Source organism: Neoarius graeffei, chromosome 14, assembly GCF_027579695.1.
Source record: "Neoarius graeffei isolate fNeoGra1 chromosome 14, fNeoGra1.pri, whole genome shotgun sequence".
Classification (NCBI taxonomy): Eukaryota; Metazoa; Chordata; class Actinopteri; order Siluriformes; family Ariidae; genus Neoarius; species Neoarius graeffei.
Window position 1 is genome coordinate 51023092 of NC_083582.1, and position 24377 is coordinate 51047468.

Below are 24377 nucleotides of genomic sequence, written 5' to 3' on the forward strand. Positions count from 1 at the left end.
CCACAAAATGGCAATATGGCTGCACCCTTAAATGAGCAGGAATACAAAAGTGACCTCCTCATGAAGCTGGTTCAGATAATGCCAATAGTGTGCAAAGTGTCAAGGTAAATGGTAGCTGCTTTGAAGAACCTAAAACATGAAACCTATTTAGTTAAAGGAAATTTTCACTTTCTGAGGTTTTTTAAAGTTAAAATGAGTTCCTCTGACCTTCTTAAGTCACCCCAGTGGCTAGAAATTTCATAATGTGTAAACCAAACTATGCCCAACATTTGAGAATGGCGCGTCAAAACAGCGCGTTGATAAGCTCTTCCCTTTACTACGTCAGCAAGGGAGATGATCCCCACGCCCCCCCTCTGGATTCCCACCCACTGTATGGATTGCCCGCCCAGTTGTAGTGAGGAGACCATAGAGGACACAACAACATGGCATCACCTAAGCGAGCGAAACATGGAAATTGCGCTGTACATGGATGTGACAACACAGAAAAGAGTCTGTTTTTACTGCCGACGGGAGAGCCCCTGAAGACGCAGTGGCTTAATTTTATTTACTTCAATAATACGCCGTCGAGTCTACCTAAGACGGTGTATGTTTGTCGGAAGCATTTTCCTGAGGAATGTTTCCACAACTTGGGACAGTACAGGGCAGGTTTTGCACATCAACTGTCACTGAAGCCTGGGTCCGTACCAAGCATCCCTGCCGCATCAGCAACAAACACCGAACAAGTAAGTGTATAACTGTTAAGTCGTTTTGCCGTGTTTTAAAATCGGTGCGTTAGCCTAGCAATGGCTACATTAGCTGTGCAGCTAACCGCTTCCTGCAGTTAGCCAGGTAATCTGCGCTACAAAACTAAAGAGCATGCAGCATGCTCTGTTAAACTGAGTTTAGTCTGGAAATTGACTGTAACTTATGAGCTTATGTTTGACTATTGCTCCGCAATGCATGTCTTCTGTTGGATAAGCGCTATGTTGCTGTAGTTGCTGCTTCTATCCTCTTTGGTTATGGAGTGCGTGTTCAAGCCTAGGGTATTATACGTTCGTAAACTACCACTCCGAACACACTCACACTCTGTTCTCTGTGTCACGTTGAGTTTACGAAAGGAGTCCGAGGGAGAACGGGGTTTTGTCTTAGCAGCGTGGCTACAGGCGCTGATAGCAGCGAGTATGTGTGTGTGCAGCTTGGTCAAGCCCCTCCCCCTCCCCCCATGGCCCGCCCCCACCCTCTACCCTTCCCCGCCTCCATGCTTCTCATTAGCAAAACGACGCACTGGGAAAAGCGCTGAAATGGGGCTTTCTCCCAGGAGGCTATATTTACGTGCCGAGGGTTCATTTCGAGAAAGGCTGCGGATATAACATCCAGAAGCCTCCACGAGCCCGTTTAAAGCATCAACAAACCACCATGCCATGGGACCTTTAACACTTTTTGTTTACCACACAATTCCAGATATTATTTTATAGTTTTGATGTCTTCAGTATTGTTCTACAAACTTCTAGAAAGTCAAAATACAGAAAAACCTCTGAAGGAGTAGGGGTGTCCAAACTTCTCCTGCACGCTGACTGATGCAAACAGATCCAAGCCACAAAATGTCCCGAAGCAGGCCGTCATAGAGCTTTTGATGTTTTGTTAAAAGAAGTTTCCAGAGTGTTTGTTAGGTTACTGTGAGGACGCTGGTCCTGGTAATAAGTTGTAGTATTTTTTTCGTGGTGCGGTTTCCATCAAATCCTGCGCTATGATTGGCTGGCGAGTGGGTCCGTATCCTACGGTACGGACCCCAGTTATGGACCTCTGGCAACTCGTTCGTTCACAACAACAACAAACAAACATAGTAGCAATTTGTGTCAACACTTATCTTTTTTTTAAGATTTATTTATAAGGTTATCAAAAATCTTATAAATTTTTGCCAGCATTTCTCAGGAGAATAGCATTAATTTTACAGCATGGACAGTGATAACGACAGTGTTCAGAGCGAAAGCAAGTTTTACTACCCTGAGGAAGAAGAAATAAAAGAAAACATTTCAGGAGAAAGCTAAAAACCTCTAACTTGCTAACGCCGAGCAAAAACATGGCTGAATCCTGAACAGAGCATTTTTTAAGGATTTTCCATTAGGAGACCAACTGGTCTGGGCAATACAATCACAGGCCCCAGAGTCCATGCGGCTGCACCACTGCGGCAGATTCTCATCTCATCTCATTATCTCTAGCCGCTTTATCCTTCTACAGGGTCGCAGGCAAGCTGGAGTCTATCCCAGCTGACTACGGGCGAAAGGCGGGGTACACCCTGGACAAGTCGCCAGGTCATCACAGGGCTGACACATATGCTGCTTTTCCACTACAAACGCGGCTGAGTCGGGCTGAGCCGTGCCGTGCTGAGTCGAGCTGAGCGGGGCTGTTGGAGTTGCATTTCGACTACAACCGCGCTGAACCGTGCTGGCTGGAAGTGGGTGGACACATTGGGTGGAGTTAGCGAAAGTGGGTGGACGTCACGTGATGTCGTTAAGCAGCGCAGACAGTGACATCAGTGAGCTTTTAAGCGGTAGTCTCACGACCCGGATAGTAAACAATAAACATGGAGGACATGGAGTTGTTAGTGTTGCTGGTCTTGGTGCTGTGGCTTGTTGTCACCGACAACGCCAACAGATACTGGCAAGAGCGTATAGATGAGGCGAGGCGCATAAGGCTTCATAATTCTCGTAATTCGTAATTCTCCTTCTTCCGGGTTTATGGTGTTTACAGATCCCAGCGTGCTCGCGGGGCGTGTGTGGGCATGTGAGGACACTCCTCCTCACCAATCAGTGCACAGGGGAGTGTCTGCTCACGCCCCCAGCCTCACTCAGTACGGTTTGGCTCGCTTCAGCCCCACTCCAAAACGGTGCGAGTTTTAGGGGCTAAGCAGGGCTGAAGCGAGCTGAGTCGTGCTGTTTTTTGGTAGTCGAAACGCGAGCCGTGTCGGGCTGAAGTGAGCTGAAGCGAGCTGAAAAAGGGTAGTGGAAAAGGGCCATTAGACACAGACAACCATTCACATTCACACCTATGGTCAATTTAGAGTCACCAGTTAACCTAACTTGCATGTCTTTGGACTGTGGGGGAAACCGGAGCACCCGGAGGAAACCCATGCGGACACGGGGAGAACATGCAAACTCCGCACAGAAAGGCCCTCGCCAGCCACAGGGCTCAAACCCAGACCTTCTTGCTGTGAGGCAACAGCGCTAACCACTACACCACCGTGTGCGGCAGATTCTGTGATGCAAAATGGTTCACCAATCACCACACAGACAAACACACTACAATGACTACACAGCTATCAAGAGCAATTACCAAGCACAAATGTTATGTCAAAGACACTCAAAGTTACACAGTAATGACATCGGATTCTGACATCAGCCATCTCAGTAACCAAATTTTAGTTTTGTTTTTCTTAACCAACATGATCTTGTGTGTATATCTTATAACATAGATCTTCGTTTTCCTTGTTAAATGTATACTTACATGGTACTTGGTTAATTAATTGCAACTGATTGAACCAAATGATAAGACATAACTTGGTTTAAAATTTGGTCTCCCAGTGAAACTGGTTTGGCATTGACTAGGAGACCAAATGCTCTGATCCTGAATGACTCAATTTTGTATAAATAGGGGGCTACATAGGCGGCAAAATGTAGTTTTTTTCCTGCCATGGAAGTGCACTTGTATACCAAGGAGGAAGCAATTTGCATTACAACCGTGAATGAGGATTCAAAATGGCGGCTCGGCTCGGTTTTCCCTTTCGGGTGCTCTCGTTTTCTGTTAGAATTTGGTAAAGAAAAAAATAAATATATTATTTACCAGCTTAAGGTCGGTCCGTATGGTGAAATACCGTGACCTCGGCCTTGAATACTGACCTCGGCCCAGAGGGCCTCGCTCAGTACTTTCAAGACCTCGGTCACGATATTTCACCATACGGACCTCCCAGCTGGTAAATAACATATATTTATGTCAAGATCTGATATGAAAGCAGCAGGACAGGTGGTGGTGCAGCTGGTGTAGAAACCACATCCAGCGAAAGCCACTTTACAGGAAAGGAGAAATGACGGAACGGTAACTTTACTGCAGTTTTTTTGTTTGTTTGTTTGTTTGTTTTTTGAAAGGAAGTGTTACAACTTTTCTGGTCGTTATGTTTGCTATTTGGAGGGAAATAAAATGGATGAACCCAGTAGGCCATTCTGGAATTTTTGAGAGAGGGGGAAAAAAAAAATCGTGAATGCAACTGTACTAGCGTTTGAATATGGATGTGTGTGTAATAGTTTTCTCTTCATCATTCTTCTTATGTCAATAAGATACAGTAATAAAGAAACAACACGGAATGATGATAGAATGCACTGCTCAACACTAATAGTTTCTAGGTTGTGAATAGAAGAGATTTTTGCCCAGACTCTAGATTCATTCATCTAATAGCTCAACTATTAGTCGTTGCTGGAAAGCTGTATCTTTCACTGAAATGAGCTCTGCGCACAAGAAAAGCCTCGTGTAAGAAAAGCGATCAACCGTATTAGTGTTTCAGTTATTTATCTTAAAAGGTTTCTAGGTCATGGTGTAGGTTTGACAGACCTCTAAACACTGATACATGTTAAAATCGTGGTTCTCACCTGCTGACCTCTGTGTGTGTGTGTATATGTATATATATATACACTGCTTCTGTTTACGGAAATAATGATCCAGGTTACAAGTAACAAGAAAGAGACACATCAGGGACTTTGAGACATAGGAAAGCAAAAACACAAGACAGCAGTGGCTGTGTTTACACGCAAAGATTTTCACTTTTATGAATGAATTTGGCAGATTTGGAAAGAACTGTTATGTATCCACAACTAAACAACCTATATTTAGGTTACATGTAATTCAATGTATTGCATTACAGGCATTTAGAAGATGCTCTTAGAGCAACATACCCAGAGCAGCCTGGGGAGCAGTCAGGGGTTAGATACCTTGCTCAAGGGCACTTCAGCCTTTCCTGCTTGATTGATTGATTGATTGATTGATTTTATTTGACATTCTCAGTTCTTGTATAAAAAATAAATACATGATTTAGTTTCAAATAAACCACACCACATACTTAAACTAAAAACAGAGAGTCAAGATAACACAATAAAGCTCGAAAGCTTCTTTCCATTGTGGTCCTTTGATGTTGGATGGCAGCAGATGTAAAAATGACAAGAGTGGCGCTGTGACATTACTAAAATTGTAAAACAAAATTACATAGACAGTATACACATCAGACTAACATCGTATACATACTATATAAGTACAAGCCCTACACTATCTGATCTCTAAGCCATGTTTTCACAGCACGTTTAAACCCATCCAAACTAATGATTACCTTAATATTAATATTATAAATAATAAATAATAAATAATAAATTAATATTAATATACCTGGTAACTTACACTACGTTCACACTGCAGGCTGAAGTGACTCAAATCCGATTTTTTCGCCCATATGTGACCTGTATCCGATCTTTTATTGACAATATGAACGACACAGATCTGATTTTTTCAAATCCGACCCAGGCCGTTTGGATATGTGGTGCTAATTCCGATTCCTATCTGATCTTTTCATATGCGACTTCAGTCTGAACCGCCAGGTCGCATTCATCCGACTTACACGTCATCAACAAGCCACAAACGTCACTATTCTGCGCTGAAGTAGGCGGCGGGTCTCTCAAAAAAAGTTACAACAACATGGCTTTGATGTTCCTTTGAACGGAGGTTGCAGTCACTACCCCGCAGAACGCCTGAGCCAAAACCCTTGCCCTCTTCCTTCTCAACCTCCTCCTTAACATCAGGCTATTGTGCATGTTCTGGCTCCGTCGCAACAACAACTGCATCATCGCCAGGTACTCCATGCTGGCTACTGTCATACACAGGAAACTTTAGGTTACTTCCATAAACACTGGCTATGCTCACTGCGTGTGACGTCGTCGTATCCTGCAATGCGCATGCGGAACACTTTTAGGTCGCTTTTCGTTCATACTGAGGATCACATACAAGTCGCATATATTTGTTAATGTGAACGACCTCACAAAAAAAATCAGATTTCACAAAAAAATCGGAATTGAGCATTAAGCCTTGCAGTGTGAACGTAGTGTTATTCCACAGACTAGTTGCAACATATGAAAAGGAATCCTTCCCTATTTTAGTTTGCACTCTTGGAGGAACAAAATCTGTGGAACACCCCCTAGTGAAGTAACTATGCTAGTCCAGGGAATCAAACCAGCAACATTTTGGTCCCAAACCTGCTTCTCTAACCGTTAGGCCACGGCTTCCCCCCGAAGTTACACGCACACACGGAGCGGGGTTTAGCATCAAAGTAACCTTATTGTTTATTTTAAATTATTTTGAACCATCAAAGAGCAATTTTTAATCAGACAGCGAGAAGAAGAGCGTGTGACTGCAGTAAAGTTGCTCAGTGTTTCATATTCGCCTGAGGTTCTTGAACAAGGCAGCTTTGGCTGCTCGGAATGATAAGTGCGCACATTATCCATTGGTACAATGCCTCTACTCATCCAACATCGCTAACAGTAAAGATCACTGTTTGGCAACGACTGCACAAGAAATAATAAAAGTTATCAAAGGTTGTCCATCTGGCGAATATTAAATGCGGAACTTTCCTAAGGTCAATTCCTGTCCTGCATCTACATCCAAATGTTAGTTTTACGCCCAGACCACCATCCAGCCAACCTCAATTACTCTACTTGGATTACAAGCTCGACCCTAAACCGTGTTTTCTTTACAGGACTGCTTTGCTACACAGGGAGCGCATTGTGACTTAAAACACACATGCACTGAACAATAAAAGGAGCAAATCAGACACAAAAGGTTTCCAAGGCTGTTATTCTTTTATCTAAAGCCTATCTTTCAAGATTATAACCCATCACGCCGAGATGATGTAACCGACTGTGTGATAACATGTCCTCCATGTTAGATTATAGGACCAAAAAAAAACTGCGATGAAAGAAAATGACTACATTGTGTTCGGGTTGTCAATCAGTGTGAACCAGACTCCTGGAGAAAACTGGGTTGTATAAACAGTGATGAGTCCTCAGTGAAATAGTGGCAATGTTACAGCAGCAGGAAACATGCTTTAAAAGATGAAGGAGGAGAAGAAGAGTTTGGCGGCATCACAGCTGGGGAAAAGAGCACAACGTGAAATGCTCCGTCTTCAAAGTGAGCTTAAAGTAAAAGACTTTTTTTTTTTTCCTGTCCATTAGTATGTGTGGAAGTTTAGTAACTCATTGTACAAGGAGCCTGGCACGTTGACAAGGCAGCAGCACCACTAATTATTGTGAGCAAGTCTCATCTCATCATCTCTAGCCGCTTTATCCTGTTCTACAGGGTCGCAGGCAAGCTGGAGCCTATCCCAGCTGACTACGGGCGAAAGGCGGGGTACACCCTGGACAAGTCGCCAGGTCATCACAGGGCTGATACATAGACACAGACAACCATTCACACCTACGGTCAATTTAGAGTCACCAGTTAACCTAACCTGCATGTCTTTGGACTGTGGGGGAAACCGGAGCACCCGGAGGAAACCCACGCGGAGAACATGCAAACTCCGCACAGAAAGGCCCTCGCCGGCCACGGGGCTCGAACCCGGACCTTCTTGCTGTGAGGCGACAGCGCTAACCACTACACCACCGTGCCACCCCTGTGAGCAAGTCAGTGTTTTAAAAGACGACTTGTTTAAACAAAGCATTTCATTTACTGTGTCAAATTTCAGCTCATCCTGTACCTTCGTCCAAGAGCTGGGCAATATGCAGAGACGGACAAAGCACCCAACTTCATTACTTAAGTTAAAGTACAGATCCCACTGGTCAAATGTTACTCCGATACAAGTGAAAGTGGTCCAGACTAATTTTTACTTAAGTTAAAGCACTGAACTATTTGCTTTTAAAATACTTAAAGTGCATATCACGGGTAAATTCAGGAGCAAGATCAATGTAATTCTCCTATTTTATATTAAACTTTGGTCAAATATCTGTAGCATTCTGCATTGTCTGCAATTTTTTTACCTTGCGCAATACCAGAAAAATTCAGTTGAAATCAAGCCATTTGAGGCGAATTGGCCCGCCTCTGAAAAAACTTGGCATTTGGATTTCCCGACAAACATTGATTTTCGTGATGTCACGTGCGGGACGCCTCCCTCTGAATCCTACATCAGCGCTGGTTTGTTTATGAGAAAACGACCTGGTGGTTTTCTGCAAATTTCTTCAACGTTATCGCGTAATTATTAAAATGGTTAACAGATGTATCATAGGAGGGTGTAGCAACACCAATCTTGATGGGATTAGTACTCATCGTTTCCGAAAAGACCGGACAATGAAAGAGAAATGGGAGCACTTGGTCTACACAGGCTGTGCACTGAAACCGCGCAAAGCTCGCGCAGCCTGCTGGCGCTTCCGCAGGTAACGTCACGATTCTGGCTCCAGACTCCCTTGGGATTTTTCCAGACGCGTTTTGTTTTTTTTTTCTGCTGTAGACAGATGGCCTTGTGCAAAATTACCCTTCTGGATGAGTGCGTAAAAGGGACATACTTTCATATAAAAAAAAAAATTGGTCCAGAATATGCCCTTTAAGTATTAAAAGTACATTTTCTGTCAACGCATTGTTGTATTATTGCCACAACACTTACAAAACCTAATGCCATGGCCAAAGACAGAAGTGTGAATTCATAAAATGAACGCATGCCGTGTCATAATGGTGGTTTAACGTTAAGCTAGCTAGTCAGTGAAGCTCCACCTGACATGCTAGCAAACTCTTTTCAAACCTGAAATCATATTGGGTAGCTAATGCTAATAGAAAAGGAAGAGTTCTACATTGTTTATTTCGCAAGATTATGTTGAAACATTTCTGAAAGGACTTCAGATAAGTTAACATTACTCATGTTAGCATAACTCCGTTTTTACATGCTAACTAACAGTGTCCAAGTTAACTATCTATGTGTTAACGTTAACCGTGGACAAGGCTATGGCAACTTGGCGGGCAAATCCATAGAAAGTCATTTGACTAACCAGACTGCATAGCTACTGGTACGTTTGCAACGTTATTGCTAGCTTTAAAAGCACAGACAACTTCATTACAAGCTTTCTCTTGGAATAAAACATTTATATACCTTAATATGGTTCCGCAGGTCGGACGGCGAGTTTTTGTAGGCCGTGACCGTGGTTCGTTTTCAACAAACAAAGCAAACATTTAAAACAAAACGAATCTTTAATCCTTTCGGAAAACTGAAAAACATGGGTTCTAGGTGCTAGGCAGTCAGGTGAGTTGCAGCCAATTTCAGCCGACAACTGGGTGAGAGGTAGTCTGGTTAACACCAGACCATATCACAAGTGAAATATGGTCTGGAATCCGCCTATTGAATTTCTCGTAGGGGAGGTGTGGTTTACGATTGTCAACAGCTGTTTATTGGACGTTGCGAATGTCTATCATTTGGCGTATACGTAGCCCATGGCCAATCATGGCAGTTGTACCCGGTGACGTAGTTAGAGCGACGAAGAAGACGAAGAGGCGAAGAAGAGAAGGAAAGAGAAAGAGAAGGCAAAACAAAAATAGGAAAACAATGGCACCGAACGATTACTGCCGTCTGTGCAAGACAAAGCTTGATCGAAAGTTTGGTTCGTATCGCTCGCCGCCATGTTAAATGTGATCCGTAAACAGTCCCAAATAAACTACAAGCTTCCGTTTGTCGAGTAGTACGCGTCACCGTCTTTCCACCCCTCCCCACTCTCTGATTGGCTCCCTAACTCAGGCGAGCCTTTAGACCATAGTTTCCATGCTGTCTTTTCAGATCGGAACAATTGTGCAAAGCAGCATGGGATTTCCCAGGCTAGGTGAGAGGTGTGGTACACCCTGGACCGGTCACCAGGCTAACACAGACAGACATTCACACTCACACCTATGGACAATTTACAGGACCCAGTTGACCTAATCCACATCTTTAGACTGCGGGAGGAAACCCGAGCATCAGGAGGAAACCCACACGGGCACAGGGAGAACAGAAAGATCCAACACAGAAAAGACCCAGCTGACCAGCAGGTTCGAACCCAGAACCTTCTTACTGTGAGGCGACAACTAACCACTGTGCCATCTCTAATTTTTTTAATAAATAAAATGTTACATAATTTCTCATCTCATCATCTCTAGCCGCTTTATCCTGTTGTACAGGGTCGCAGGCAAGCTGGAGCCTATCCCAGCTGACTACGGGCGAAAGGCGGGGTACACCCTGGACAAGTCGCCAGGTCATCACAGGGCTGACACATAGACACAGACAACCATTCACACTCACATTCACACCTACGGTCAATTTAGAGTCACCAGTTAACCTAACCTGCATGTCTTTGGACTGTGGAGGAAACCGGAGCACCCGGAGGAAACCCACGTGGACAACATGCAAACTCCGCACAGAAAGGCCCTCGCCGGACCTTCTTGCTGTGAGGCGACAGCGCTAACCACTACACCACCGTGCCGCCCTTGCTTATTAATATTTTAAATAATAAAATGCATCAATAATAACAAATAACTTTGTGTTCTTTATTTGCTGTTAAATAAATTAATTTTAAAAAATAAACACACACACACACACACCACTACTTTTTTTGCTGTCAGTTTATGAGCAAGCCTACACATGGTAACATATCGTAGAAGTGTCTTTGAGAACAGTGATCCGATCTTTTTTTTTGTGACATCGCTCCAGTTCTACTTCATCCTGCTGGTGGTCACACTCACGATCTTAATCCAAAATTTTGGACACAGACAGAACTCCATCATTAGCTACATTTACATGCACACTGTTTTTACATTTAGAATGAATTCATTCCGATCGGCGATTTTGATTGTACCGTTTACATGAAAGTGATCAGAGAGATATGCATATTTATTTCCCCCAGTGTTTTTATTACCACATGCCGCCATGTCCATAAAACATCATGGCGTCATCGCTGTGTGCAGGCGTACTGAACGCGCGCAGAAGGCAATCCGATCAACAGTTTACATGGCTAATCTTTTCCTATCAAATGGATTAGCAGAGATCTACATCACTTCATTCAATCTGATTAAATTCTCAATCAGAAAGGGGGCAGCCTTGGGCCCAAAGGGTTGCTGGTTCGATTCCTGGGACCAGCAGGAAAAACATGAGGAGAGTTGAGTGAATGATATTCCCTCTGTATCATGGCGAAAGTGCCCTTGAGCAAGGCACCGAACCCCCGACTGCTGTAGCATAGCTGCCCGCTGCTCTGGATGTGCGCTTCCAATGGGTTAAACACAGAGGAGGAATTTCGCCATGCTTGAGCGCACATGTGACAAAGGCTTCTTCTCTCCGAGAGAGTTGTTTACATGAAGAAATTTCATTCCAATCAAGCTTTATTAACAGATCATTAGGGTCCATGTAAACATGGCTGTTGTTAGAATACTTAAAAATACAACACTATTTTTTGCTTTCAGTTTATGAACAGGCTTACACATCATGATACGTAGTGTACATCACAGAAATGCTTTTGAGAATCGTGACCCAACACCCTTGTTGGTGTTTTTAAGATGAGCACCGTAGCAGCAGCTAGGCTCTGGTCACACTACACCTCACGATGGGTTTGCGAATACTCGGACATGAAAAACTGGAAGCATCGCCACCAATTGTGCGATGCATGGCTAATGGTCTCCGAGCTTCGTAAGTTGTTTTTTGGTGCATCTCCACCTCATGAGTTGTGAAAAACACCAATGCATGCATTGAAATTTGGTAGCGATGTTTTCGTTGGCAAACTAAGCAGCGAATACTTCCAGATGAGTTTGGGAATACTTCCAAAGCTCGGGGAAGCATCATCACCAAACACCTCATTTTCATAAACAACCCATTGCAAAGTATCGTGAGCTGTAGTGTGACCGTAGCCTTACGTTCAGGGATTTCAAGCCGACATTTCGGACACTGCCAGAACTTTCCATTTGATTTTTTTTTTTTTGTATGAAACTGCAGAACTGTGCTGAAAACTGTACACTGTCAGAAATAGGGGTACAGTAGGAGTCCATTTCTGTCCCCCAAGGTACACTGCACTAATGTACCTCCTGGGGCTCATTATTAGACCTCAAGGCATAGGCTTAGCTCACAAGCCGTGCAGCCGTGTTTTACACGGCCAATTCTCAAAAAACACAGCCAAAAATCCCCAAACACGGCCTATACGTAAGTTACAGTGCCTTGAAAAAGTATTCATACCCCTTGAACTTTTTCACATTTTTCCACCTTACAACCACAAACTTAAAAGTTTTTTTATTGAGATTTTATGTGATAGACCAACACAGAGTAGCACATAATTGTGAAGTGAAACGAAAATGATAAATGGTCTTCAAAATTTTAAACAAATAAAAATCTGAAAAATGTGGTGTGCATTAGTATCCAGCCCCCCGTACTCTGATACCTCTTAAATACAATCCAGTGCAATCAATTGTCTTCAGAAGTCATCTAATTAGTTAAGAGTCCTACTGTGTGTAATTTACTCTCAGCATAAATGCACTTGTTCTGTGAAGGCCTCAGTGGTTTGTTAGAGAACAATGAAGAACAAACAGCATCATGAAGACCAAAGAACTCACCAGACAGGTCAGGGATAAAGTTCTGGAGAAGTTTAAAGCAGGGTTAGGTTATAAAAAAATGTCCCAAGCTCTGAACATCTCAAGAAGCACTGTTCAATCCATCATTCAAAAATGGAAAAAGTATGGCACAACTGCAAACCTACCAAGACATGGCCGTCCACCTAAACTGACAGAGCGAGCAAGGAGAGCACTGGTCAGAGAAGCAGCCAAGAGGCCCATGATCACTCTGGAGGAGCTGCAGAAATCCACAGCTCAGATGGGAGAATCTGTGCACAAGACAACTATAAGTCGTACACTCCACAAATCTGGCCTTTTTGGAAGAGTGGCAAGAAGAAAGCCATTGTTGAAAGACAGGCATAAGAAGCCATGTAGGGGACACAGCAAACATGTGGAAGAAGGTGCTTTGGTCAGATGAGACCAAAGTTGAACTTTTTAGCCTAAATGCAAAGCGCTATGTGTGGCGGAAAACTAACACTGCTCATCACCCTGCACACACCATCCCCACTGTGAAACATGGTGGCGGCAGCATCATGCTATGGGGATGCTTTTCTCCAGCAGGGACAGGGAAGCTGGTCAGAGTTGATGGGAAGATGGATGGAGCTAAATACAGGGCAATCCTGGAAGAAAACCTGTTGGAGGCTGCAAAAGACTTGAGACTGGGAAGGAGATTCACCTTCCAGCAAGACAATGACCCTAAACATACAGCCAGAGCTACAATGGAATGGTTTAGATCAAAGAATATTCATGTGTTAGAATGGCCCAGTCAAAGTCCAGACCTAAATCCCATTGAGCCTCTGTGGCAAGACTTGAAAATTGCTGTTCACAGACGGTCTCCATCCAATCTGGCTGAGCTTGAGCTATTTTGCAAAGAAGAATGGGCAAAAATTTCAGTGTCTAGATGTGCAAAGCTGGTAGAGACATACCACAAAAGACTTGCAGCTGTAATTGCAGCAAAAGGTGGCTCTACAAAGTATTGACGCAGGGGGGCTGAATATTAATGCACATCACATTTTTCAGATTTTTATTTGTTTAAAATTTTGAAGACCATTTATCATTTTCGTTTCACTTCACAATTATGTGCTACTCTGTGTTGGTCGATCACATAAAATCTCAATAAAAAACTTTTAAGTTCGTGGTTGTATGGTGGAAAAATGTGAAAAAGTTCAAGGGGTATGAATACTTTTGCAAGGCACTGTAAATCGAGAAAATCAAATTTACCGCCAAAAATGTAGCGTTCTTATTGATTAGACTTTGAAACAAGGCTTGAATGGAAGCAAAACACTACGAGTTTTGAGAGCTTCGCTGGCAAAGCTCAGCAGGTTTAGAAGGAGTAGGTCATGTATTTAAATAAATATTTTTGCGAGTTTATTATCATACCAGCATGATAAACATATTGACAAAAACTTTATACTTTAAGTGCCCACTGCCAAATAATATAGTTTTTAAATGACCTGAATTAGATGACACATAAAACTTGTCACCTTTCTCAGTCACACCGGACTCGGCGTGCTCAGAGCCCACTTCCGCATTCAGAAAAGACTGTTCCCATGGTAACGGCCTGATAACCACTTTCACTCTTTTGGTTTCGACTGGTTTCTCTTTCGCCAAGATCTACATTATCTTAAACAGAACTTTCATAAACTACCATTATTATTGAATTTTTTGTAGTGTTTACAGTATTTACATTTCAAGTAACTACAGGAAAATTTCCTTCCATTTGTAACTTAATTTCACTGATTTTCAACTCCTGTTTGTTGCACTTTTTAACAGAATCAATCAAAATGATTCTTAACATTTTGTGAAATTATATTTGCCTTATGTATATTTCGCAAAATCAAAACTTGTTAAAAAGTTTTCTATTATTTTCAGTTTTATATACATTTCATAATATTAATCTTCAGAGTTGGCTGAATCTCATTTATCATCTTTTGGCCCTTTTCCACTACCCTTTTTCAGCTCGCTTCAGCCCGACACGGCTCGCGTTTCGACTACCTTAGAGCAGCACGACTCGGCTCGCTTCAGCCCTGCTTAGCACCCAAAACTCGCACGGTTTTGGAGTGGGGCTGAAGCGAGCCAAACCGAGCCGAGTGGGGCTAGGGGCATGAGCAGACACTCCCCTGTGCACTGATTGGTGAGGAGGAGTGTCCTCACATGCCCACACACGCCCCGCGAGCACGCTGGGATCTGTAAACACCGTAAACCCGGAAGAAGAAGAATTACGAATTACGAGAATTATGAACCCTTATGCACCTCGCCTCATCTATACGCTCTTGCCAGTATCTGTTGGCGTTGTCGGTGACAACAAGCCACAGCACCAAGACCAGCAACACTAACGACTCCATGTTTATTGTTTACTATCCGGGGCGTGAGACTACCGCTTAAAAGGTCACTGATGTCACTGTTTGCGCCACCTAACGACATCACGTGACGTCCACCCACTTTCGCTAACTCCACCCAATGTGTCCACCCACTTCCAGCCAGCACGGTTCAGCGCGGTTGTAGTCGAAATGCAACCCCAACAGCCCCACTCAGCTCGACTCAGCCCGACTCAGCACGGCACGGCTCAGCCCGACTCAGCCGCGTTGGTAGTGGAAAAGCGGCATTTGTTGTACATAGTAAAGACGTATTCTGTATAATAGGACCTGACTGCAGCAAGTTGTAGTTTGTTTTTTGTTTTCAGCGCACTAGAACTTATAATTTAAGGTTTCTGCTTTTACTGCAGGAAGATTTTAGTGATAATTACAGTGATTTGTAAAGTTCTGGTTAATGAATAAGAAACTAAATTTAAACTTTGTTATAAACATTTTATTAAGTTAGTAAATAAAATTTGTATTAAATGCTTAATAAAATATTCACACGTAAGTGGCATGGTGGTGTAAGTGGTTATCTCTGTCACCTCACAGCAAGAAGGTTCTGGGTTCGAGCCCAGCAGCCAGCGGGGGCCTTTCTGTGCGGGGTTTGCATGTTCTCCCCGTGTCTGTGTGGGGCTGCTCCGGTTTCCCCCCCACAGTCCAAAGACATGCGGTTAGGTTAATATGGGACTGAGGTGGGCCCCTTGAGTGAGGCACCTAACTCCCAACTGGTCCCCGGGCGCTGTTAGCATGGCTGCCCGCTGCTCTGTGTGTGCGCGTGCGCATGTGTGTGTTCACTGCTTCAGATGGGTTAAATGCAGAGAGGAATTCCACAAGCGTGTGATAAATAAAGTTCTTCTTCTTAAATTAAGGCTTTCATTTATTTTTAAGGGTATGACCAAGTTACACTCCCAACCTCTTGACTAAGCCCCTGCCTCAAGGTAACCATGTGTACCTTTTTAAGGCCAAAAAGGTACATACTGTATGCATGTTCCCAAGCAACATATAAAGGGTACAAATAAGTATCTTTGAGAGTATCACCCCACTGAGAAGCCATTCTACCTCTAAAGGTACAGTAAATATATATTTACCAGCTGGGAGGTCCGTATTGTGAAATACCGGGACCGAGGTCAGTATTTTCAAGGTCGAGGTCACAGTATTTCACGATATGGACCGACCTTAAGCTGGTAAATAATATTTATTTTTTTCTTTACCAAATCCTAACAGAAAATGAGAACGGCCGAAAAGGAAACCATATTTAGAACAAACCTGCTACAAGCTCGTTTTCAGCTTTCTCCTGAAAGGTTTTCTTTTTTTTTTTTAATTTTTTTTTTTAGGCTTTTTTTCACCTTTTATTGGATAGGACAGTGTAGAGACAGGACAGGAAATGAGCGGGAGAGAGAGACGGGGAGGGATCGGGAAATGACCTCGGGTCGGAATCGAACCCGGATTTATGGTATGGCGCCTTAGCCACCTGAGCCACAACGCCCCAGGTTTTCTTTTATTTTGTCTTCATCAGGGTAGCAAAACTCGCTTTCGCTGTGAACGCTGTCATTATCGCTACCCATGCTGTAAAATTAATGCTATTATACTGAGAAATGCGAAAATAAATGTTGACAAAAAAATTGCTACCATGTTTGTTGTTGTGAATGAACAAGTCGCCAAAGGTCCCTAACCGGGGTCCGGATCGTAGGATTCCGGACTGCTCGCGAGCCAATCAGAGCGCACGGTTTGATGGAAACAGGACCGCAAAAAAAAAAAAAGTATTTTCTGACGGTGTAGAATGTAAACGCAACTTTATTAAAAGGATAACCCAGTTCGTTTAAATTCAAATGAGTTTCTTCTGTTCCGATTAAGGTGTGTACATGGCCTAGTGTTCATCCCAATCGGATTATGAGGCTGAGCCAGAGCACATCAGGTCGCTGTACTCACTTGAATCTGCCGTGGCAGTGCTGACACTGATCCCCAATCCATCCTCGATCACACACACACGATCCGTTCACACATTTCCCAGACAGACAGGTTTTGTCGCAGGTTTTAGACGGAGACGCGTCTGTGGCCAGCACGAGGCACAACATTGCACAAAGCACCAGGTATGTATTCATCCCCTGGAGCCCAACCCGGGACACAGGGGCCTCTCTGAGACAGCACAGCTCAGTCCTCAGGCTTTTCCTCCCATCCATTTCTGTAGGATTATAATCGAGGCCCTTTCCTTTCTCAGGCGCTCCAGATTGTTTCAATTAGTGGAGTCAGGCTTCACCAACAAGACATATCTGGAGAGAAAAGTCCAGTCTTCTTTCAAAGGGTGGAGCAAAGAAGAAGAAGAAAAAAAAAGACATGCATGTCCATTAAATCCTTTATAAATAAGCAGTCATGGGAATAAAATCAGCTCAGCTCTGATAGCCACCGGTTTTACCTCATTGTTGGGGTTTTTTTTAACGATCAAGAGGATGAATTTCCTGCTGTATCCAGCGTTACCTCCTGCTGGAAAAGTCCTCAACACTGCACCAATCCTCAGGCTCAAAGTCACACATTGTTCTGTGTCAGACACATGGCCTTACCATCCTCCAGAGCATCTTTAAACAAAATCAGCTGGACTTCAGCAGCCATTTTAAAGCATAAACAACTGACTATCCTGAGCTAAGCTAGCGTTTAAACGCTCCTCTCTCACTTTATTCTTCTTCAGCATTCGCTGCTACAAATACCGAGTGTAATAAAGTAAGCTAGTGTAATAATGAAGGACTCATCCTGTCCTTCCCTGCCGGGCTGTGATCCGCAGAGTCAGTGAGAGCAGCAGCAGCAGCAGCAGGAGCGCCGAGGTTGTTACGGTTACCGCTGATGTTTTCTGTAACGCTGAGGGATTCGAATAAACAGGAGAAACATTTTTTCCGCTCCGACTTCAAGACGGACGCCTCAGCCAGCGGGACAATTATAACTCCTCCTTGTCCACGCAGTGAAAAAGAAAAGAAAAAAAAACCCACACAGCGGGTCAGAAATGTTTTCTCAGCCAGCCAGCCTGGCCAACTCCGAGCCTGAGCTCCATCAGCGTCCACAGCAGCGCAGCGCAGCGCAGCTCAGGGAAGAAGCTAACTCCGTTAGCAGCCTGCCTGAGGCGAGAAGACCACAGCGCATGCGTAGTATGTGTTGGCACGTATTTAAAGAGACACTGGTAATAACCCTTATAACCCATAGGGCCAAATTACTGGAGATGGGATTTATGGCTCTTTGATGGGATCCGCATCTTTGTGATCCGTTCTTTGAAAAGAGCCGTTCAAAAGACTGGCTCATTTGGCTCTTTTTTTAAAAATATTTATTCAGTTTTAAGAAGACAGCGTCTAAAGAAGCCAGATCCCTCTGCTTAGACAGTGACATCAATATTTCTGGACATACCTTTCATATAAAGCAACCTAGACTTACATTATTGTAACCCCTAAACGCTCATAAATAACCATTAAAAAACAATGAGGGCTTCAATGAATGTCCATGCAGAACGGCTTTTCTGTAAAAAAAAAAAAAAAAAAAAACACTCAAGAACATAGTTATCAAGAACGCAAGAATATTTTATAGAAAAACACTTGTTTTACAAAAATATTTAAGTCTGAGATACAAAATAGATACAACTACAATAAATATAACACGAGAACATTTTCACACATCACACACCACATTATCTGTAGCCGCTTTATCCTTCTACAGGGTCGCAGGCAAGCTGGAGCCTATCCCAGCTGACTACGGGCGAAAGGCGGGGTACAGCCTGGACAAGTCGCCAGGTCATCACAGGGCCGACACATAGACACAGACAACCATTCACACTCACATTCACACCTACGGTCAATTTAGAGTCACCAGTTAGCCTAACCTGCATGTCTTTGGACTGTGGGGGAAACCGGAGCACCCGGAGGAAACCCACGCGGACACGGGGAGAACATGCAAACTCCGCACAGAAAGGCCCTCGCCGGCCACGGGGCTCGAACCCAGGACCTTCTTACTGTGAGGCGACAGCGCTAACCACTACACCACCGTGCCGCCCCGACGAGAACATTTTAATAGAAAAAAACAAACTTTCTATATTAAAAATATCGAAATTGTAACAAAAATAGATACAACTAAACAGTCAGATAAATAGATAAAGTTATAACAAGAACACAAGATTATTTTAAAAGGAAAAAACAAACTATTAATGCAAAAAATATATTATTAGAAAAATAGATACAACTAGACAAACAGATAAATAAATAAAATACACAAAAATAGAACAAACAAAATGACGATAGAATAAATTAAATGAACGTCCGTGCAAAGTAGTTTTCCCACAATATTATCATTAATATCACACAACTACATTATAAACTATATACAAAACAATTTGAAGTATTAGGCAAACAGATAAAACTTGAATAAATAAAAGGCAGTGAATAAATAAAACTCAGTGAAGGGAGGAGGAGTAAAGGAGCTTTTTCATCTGAAACACAGTACAGAAAAAGAACGACAGAAATAACGGCTCCCCCAGCTCGAGACTCGGTTTAGAGGTCTGCGCGGGTCGGATTTTTCAGTCCCGCCCGCGCCCGCATTGTGCAGTCCCGCCCGCGCCCGCAAAGAATTATGATTTTCAGTCCCGCTCACCGCCCGCGCCTGCCATATTTTGTCCCGCTCCCGCCCGCAAATCCCGCATGATGCAGACATTTGCGTTATTTCTCAGGAAAGTTCTTGTCTTGACACAGCGTGATGGTGCCCCACCCCCTACTTTGAGTGGATTTGAGCATAAATATCTACAGCTCACATTCACGTTTGTTATTATTTACCTTGTTTCTGAATTCGGAATGTTGAAATGGCAGCATGTAGACCTAATAACAATAATTATCTAAGTAGGCTAATCATTTAAGTATGCGCTCTCCCGTGGTGCGTCTCCTATGAATAATTAGTGTGAAAGGAGAGATGGATCGCACTCTTGAACTTATTCTTTTAGTTACATTTCTTTTCAGTTGTTTTTAGCAGCAGGAGACAAACGTTTCGGCTGTTGCCTTCGTCAGTGTCTCATAATAATAATAATAATAATAATAATAAACAATAAAAAAAGACAGGCGAGCACGTAATTCCAAGTGGAAATTTGGTATATTTATTGTTCAGCCATACAAAACATTAGGCTAACCCAGTTTACATTTGTAAAGCATTTCTAACTAAAATGTCCGATTTCAGGACTCTTGACTTTTTAACGGTAAATGTACCTCTTTTTAAAGCAGCACTTACTTTTGAAGCACTGTGAGCTTCAGTAAAGGAGCTCTGCTCTTCTGCCATGATCGGAGATCTCAAACACGGAAGAGGAAAGGAATCGGAAACGTACGAGAGTTATTTATCCTCTCCGGGATCAGAATCAGAATTCTGATGACCAACTCATATCACTTACTACTTGCAAGTGGAAGGATGGCAAGCCTAAAGACAATCATAACTACACAATGGGCAGTATTTGCATCAGTATTTGCAGTATTTTCATACTTTTATACTCTTTAATGAAAGGTGATACAAGGCGGAAGTCCGCGCCGTTTTTCAGCAGTCGCGTCACATGACCAACGCCAGCGAATCAGGAAGGTGGATGTCACAGTGACGTTGTCCAATGAGACGCCAGCTAGAGCTCAGCACAGCGTATCCGCGTATTCTGAATGTTTACACAGCACCGGAGCTGACACGATCTGGATTGAATACGTGGATGCTGGCGGATTCCCGTTTCCCGGCGTTTCCAGGCGGTTTAATGTAAACGGACAGTGCATCCGCGAAGAAAACGAGACAGATACGGTCTAATGTAAACGTAGCTTTGCTGGGATCACACACACAGCGGCTTAGTCCCGAATCGTGGCTTGTGCACTTCACTCGCGCGCTGTGTGAGCTGCGCAAGGCCGGAGTGCGCACCCTCCAGAGGGCACTCGCTGTTCAGGGCGGAGTGATTTGGAGCGCAGGATGCCTGCGGAGCCGAGCGTATCCGTGTATTGGCGTTGCTATGTGCACGCAAATCGTGTATTGGTGTTGCTGTGTGCACACTAATCGTTTTAAAAACGTTAATCTGATGATCCGCTGATACGGTCTAATGTAAACATGGGCTAAGGTGTCATTGAGGCATCATGTTAGTGTGGGTCACTGGAGGCTGGGTGTGAACGGCGAGTCATTAGAGTGATCAAAGGATTGCCCGTTAGGGTGATCAATGGCAAATTTAAGATGCCATTCCTCACTCAATCTGGCAATCTGACTCTCTCTGCAAATTTAGGCATCTTAAAATGTTTTTATTAATGCCAAATAAAATATCCAGCACAAATTATATATGATAGACATAAATTAATAATTTATAAATTTTATTTTAAACACATTTTTAGTTAGCGGGACTGCAGCTTATCACCGCTCCCGCCCGCGCCCGCATATGTGCACTCCCGCTCCCGGCCGCGCCCGCATATGTGCACTCCTGCTCCCGCCCGCAATGAGCTTTCAAAATTTGTCCCGCGCCGCACTGCTTTGCGGCGGGTCCCGCGGGACTCCCGCGGGAGTGCAGTTCTCTAACTCGGTTCTCATCGTTCATGCCTAGGAGCCGTTCAAAAGAATCGGTTCGTTCGCGAACGTCACAACACTACAAATTACTCAATTCTGATTGGTCAATCAAGGACGGCTTTTTTTCCCTCCTTAACACGGGGCTGTATTTCTGAAACGCTATTGGCTAGTTCGTTGCTTGGTTACAGTTACAAAAATTAGCAAGTTTTGTCAGCAAAATGGCTGACTCTGCTGACTCAGCAATGCCACATTTCACTACATCTCATTATCTCTAGCCACTTTATCTTGTTCTACAGGGTCGCAGGAGCCTATCCCAGCTGACTACAGGCGAAAGGCGGGGTACACCCTGGACAAGTCGCCAGGTCATCACAGGGCTGACACATAGACACAGACAACTATTCACACTCACACCTACGGTCAATTTAGAGTCACCAGTTAACCTAACCTGCATGTCTTTGGACTGTGGGGGAAACCGGAGCACCCGGAGGAAACCCACGCGGACAACATGCAAACTCCGCACAGAAAGGCCCTTGTCGGCCACGGGGCTCGAACCCGGACCTTCTTGCTGTGAGGCGACAGCGCTAACCACTACACCACCATGCCGCCCAGTTCGCTATATTTGACGAAGAAATGATAAACCAGTTGAAAGCTGCAAGCGAAAATGAAAATACCCCAAAAAAGTATGAATTTTTGGCTTTCCGTGTTTAAGAAATGGGCCACAGAAAGAAATAAACGACTCTCTAGTGGCATATGAATGCTGTGAGTTAGACAAGGTGCTATCGCAGTTTTATGCAGAAGTGAGGGAAGAAAATGGGGAAAACTGCGAACCAGACTCTCTTAAAGTAATGCAGGCAGCATTGGATCGGCATCTGAGACAAGAGAAATATCCAGGATCAATCCTGAAAGATGTTACTTTTCAAGAATCACGAAAAGTCCTCGGGGGAAAAGTGAGAGATTTGCGAAAACAAGGAATGCTTTAGAAATGATAAACCAATTGAAAGCTGCAAGCGAAAATTAAAATACCAAAAGACGCTTTAGAAACTGATTCAAACGTGCAAGATAGTCTCGCGCTCTGATTGGTTCAGAAAATGTGAATGACAAATGTTGTGAACTTGAATGGCTTCCGAAGTATGAATTTGGCCCTATATATTATAAACAAGTAATCGTATGGTTCCTCGTAAAATTAAGGATCAATTTCACTTGTGATTTAGAAGTTTTGAAATCGCGACTCGGGCAATTTTCAGAACTTCAAAATCACTCGTGAAATTAATCCTTAATTTTACTCAGCCCCATATGATTACCTATACTAATCACACTGTGTATTGCAGCACTCTCTGAGTTAATACGTTGTATTATTATTAATAATACAAACCCCATTTCCAGAAAAGTTGAGCTATTTTCCAAAATGCAATAAAATCAAAAATCTGTGATTTGTTAATTCACATAAACCTTTATTTAACTGACAGAAGTGTAGTGGTTAGCACTGTCACCTCACAGCAAGAAGGTCCTGGGTTCTAGCACAGCCACTGGGCTTGAACCCAGGCCTGTGAGGCAACAGTGCTAACCACTACACCACCACCAAAGACATGCAGGTTAGGCCAGGGGTGTCCAAACTGATCCATAAAGGACCGTGTGGCTGCAGGTTTTCATTCCAGCCGTGCAGCAGCACACCTCATTCTCATCTCATTATCTCTAGCCGCTTTATCCTTCTACAGGGTCGCAGGCAAGCTGGAGCCTATCCCAGCTGACTACGGGCAAAAGGCGGGGTTCACCCTGGACAAGTCGCCAGGTCATCACAGGGCTGACACATAGACACAGACAACCATTCACACCTACGGTCAATTTAGAGTCACCAGTTAACCTAACCTGCATGTCTTTGGACTGTGGGGGAAACCGGAGCACCTGGAGGAAACCCACGCGGACACAGGGAGAACATGCAAACTCCGCACAGAAAGGCCCTCGCCGGCCCCGAGGCTCGAACCCAGGACCTTCTTGCTGTGAGGCGACAGCGCTAACCACTACACCACCGTGCCGCCCAGCAGCACACACCTGATTTGGCTCATTCAATCAACTGACACATCCACCCTTTAATCAAGGGTGGGTGTGGCTGCAAGTATTTGACTGTGTGAAGACAGTTCAGTTGATTGAATGAGCCAAGTCAGGTGTGCTGCTGCATGGCTGGAATGAAAACCTGCAGCCACACGGCCCTTTATGGATCAGTTTGGACACCCCTGGGTTAGGCTAATTGGTAGCTCTAACTTGACCGTAGGTGTGAATGTGAGTGTGAATGGTTGTTTGTCTCTGTGTCAGACCTGTGATGGCCTGGCAGACAAGGGCGGTGTAGTGGTTAGCACTGTCACCTCACAGCAAGAAGGTCCTGGGGTCAAGCACAGCGGCCAGCGAGGGCCTTTCTGTGTGGATTTTGCATGTTCTCCTCATGTCTGCATGGGTTTCCTCCGGGTGCTCTGGCTTTCCCCAAAGACATGCATCCATTATCATCGGTCTGGATCCGTCCCTGCAAAGGAGTGAGCCACAACCCATCCTTGCTTGCAAAGCCTGAGCCTTTGTTGCATGCTCCTTTTATACCCAATCATGAGGCCAATTAACCTGCTTATTGTGAATATCCTGCCAACTTTTCAGTCTTATTTTGTCTCTGTCCCAGCTTTTTTTTTTTTGGAGTGTGTAGCAGGCATCAAATTCTAACTTTGTTTATATTTACAAAATACAATTAAGTTGGTCAGTAAAACTATTGAAAAATTTGTCTTTGTACTTCCATCCACCCATCCATTGTCTGTAGCCGCTTATCCTGTCCTACAGGGTCGCAGGCAAGCTGGAGCCTATCCCAGCTGACTACGGGCGAGAGGCGGGGTACAGCCTGGACAAGTT

The 24377-nt window shown here is 43.9% G+C and overlaps 1 protein-coding gene across 2 annotated transcripts in view; it reads right to left on the reverse strand.

The window, feature by feature from the left end:
* The window catches only part of atrnl1b (attractin-like 1b), a 336438-nt gene extending 318387 nt beyond the window's left edge, over window positions 1-18051 (reverse strand). The window contains exons 1-2 of one of the 2 annotated variants that reach the window (XM_060939921.1): window positions 17377-18051; window positions 16893-17252 (exon numbers count right to left, since the gene is read on the reverse strand). In XM_060939921.1, the coding sequence (XP_060795904.1) occupies window positions 16893-17143 (251 nt within the window). In that variant the 5' untranslated portion in view covers window positions 17144-17252; window positions 17377-18051. Of the gene's footprint in view, window positions 1-16892; window positions 17256-17376 lie in introns of both variants that reach the window. The other variant, XM_060939920.1, reaches the window with a different exon arrangement.
* Window positions 18052-24377: the final 6326 nt, after the last annotated feature.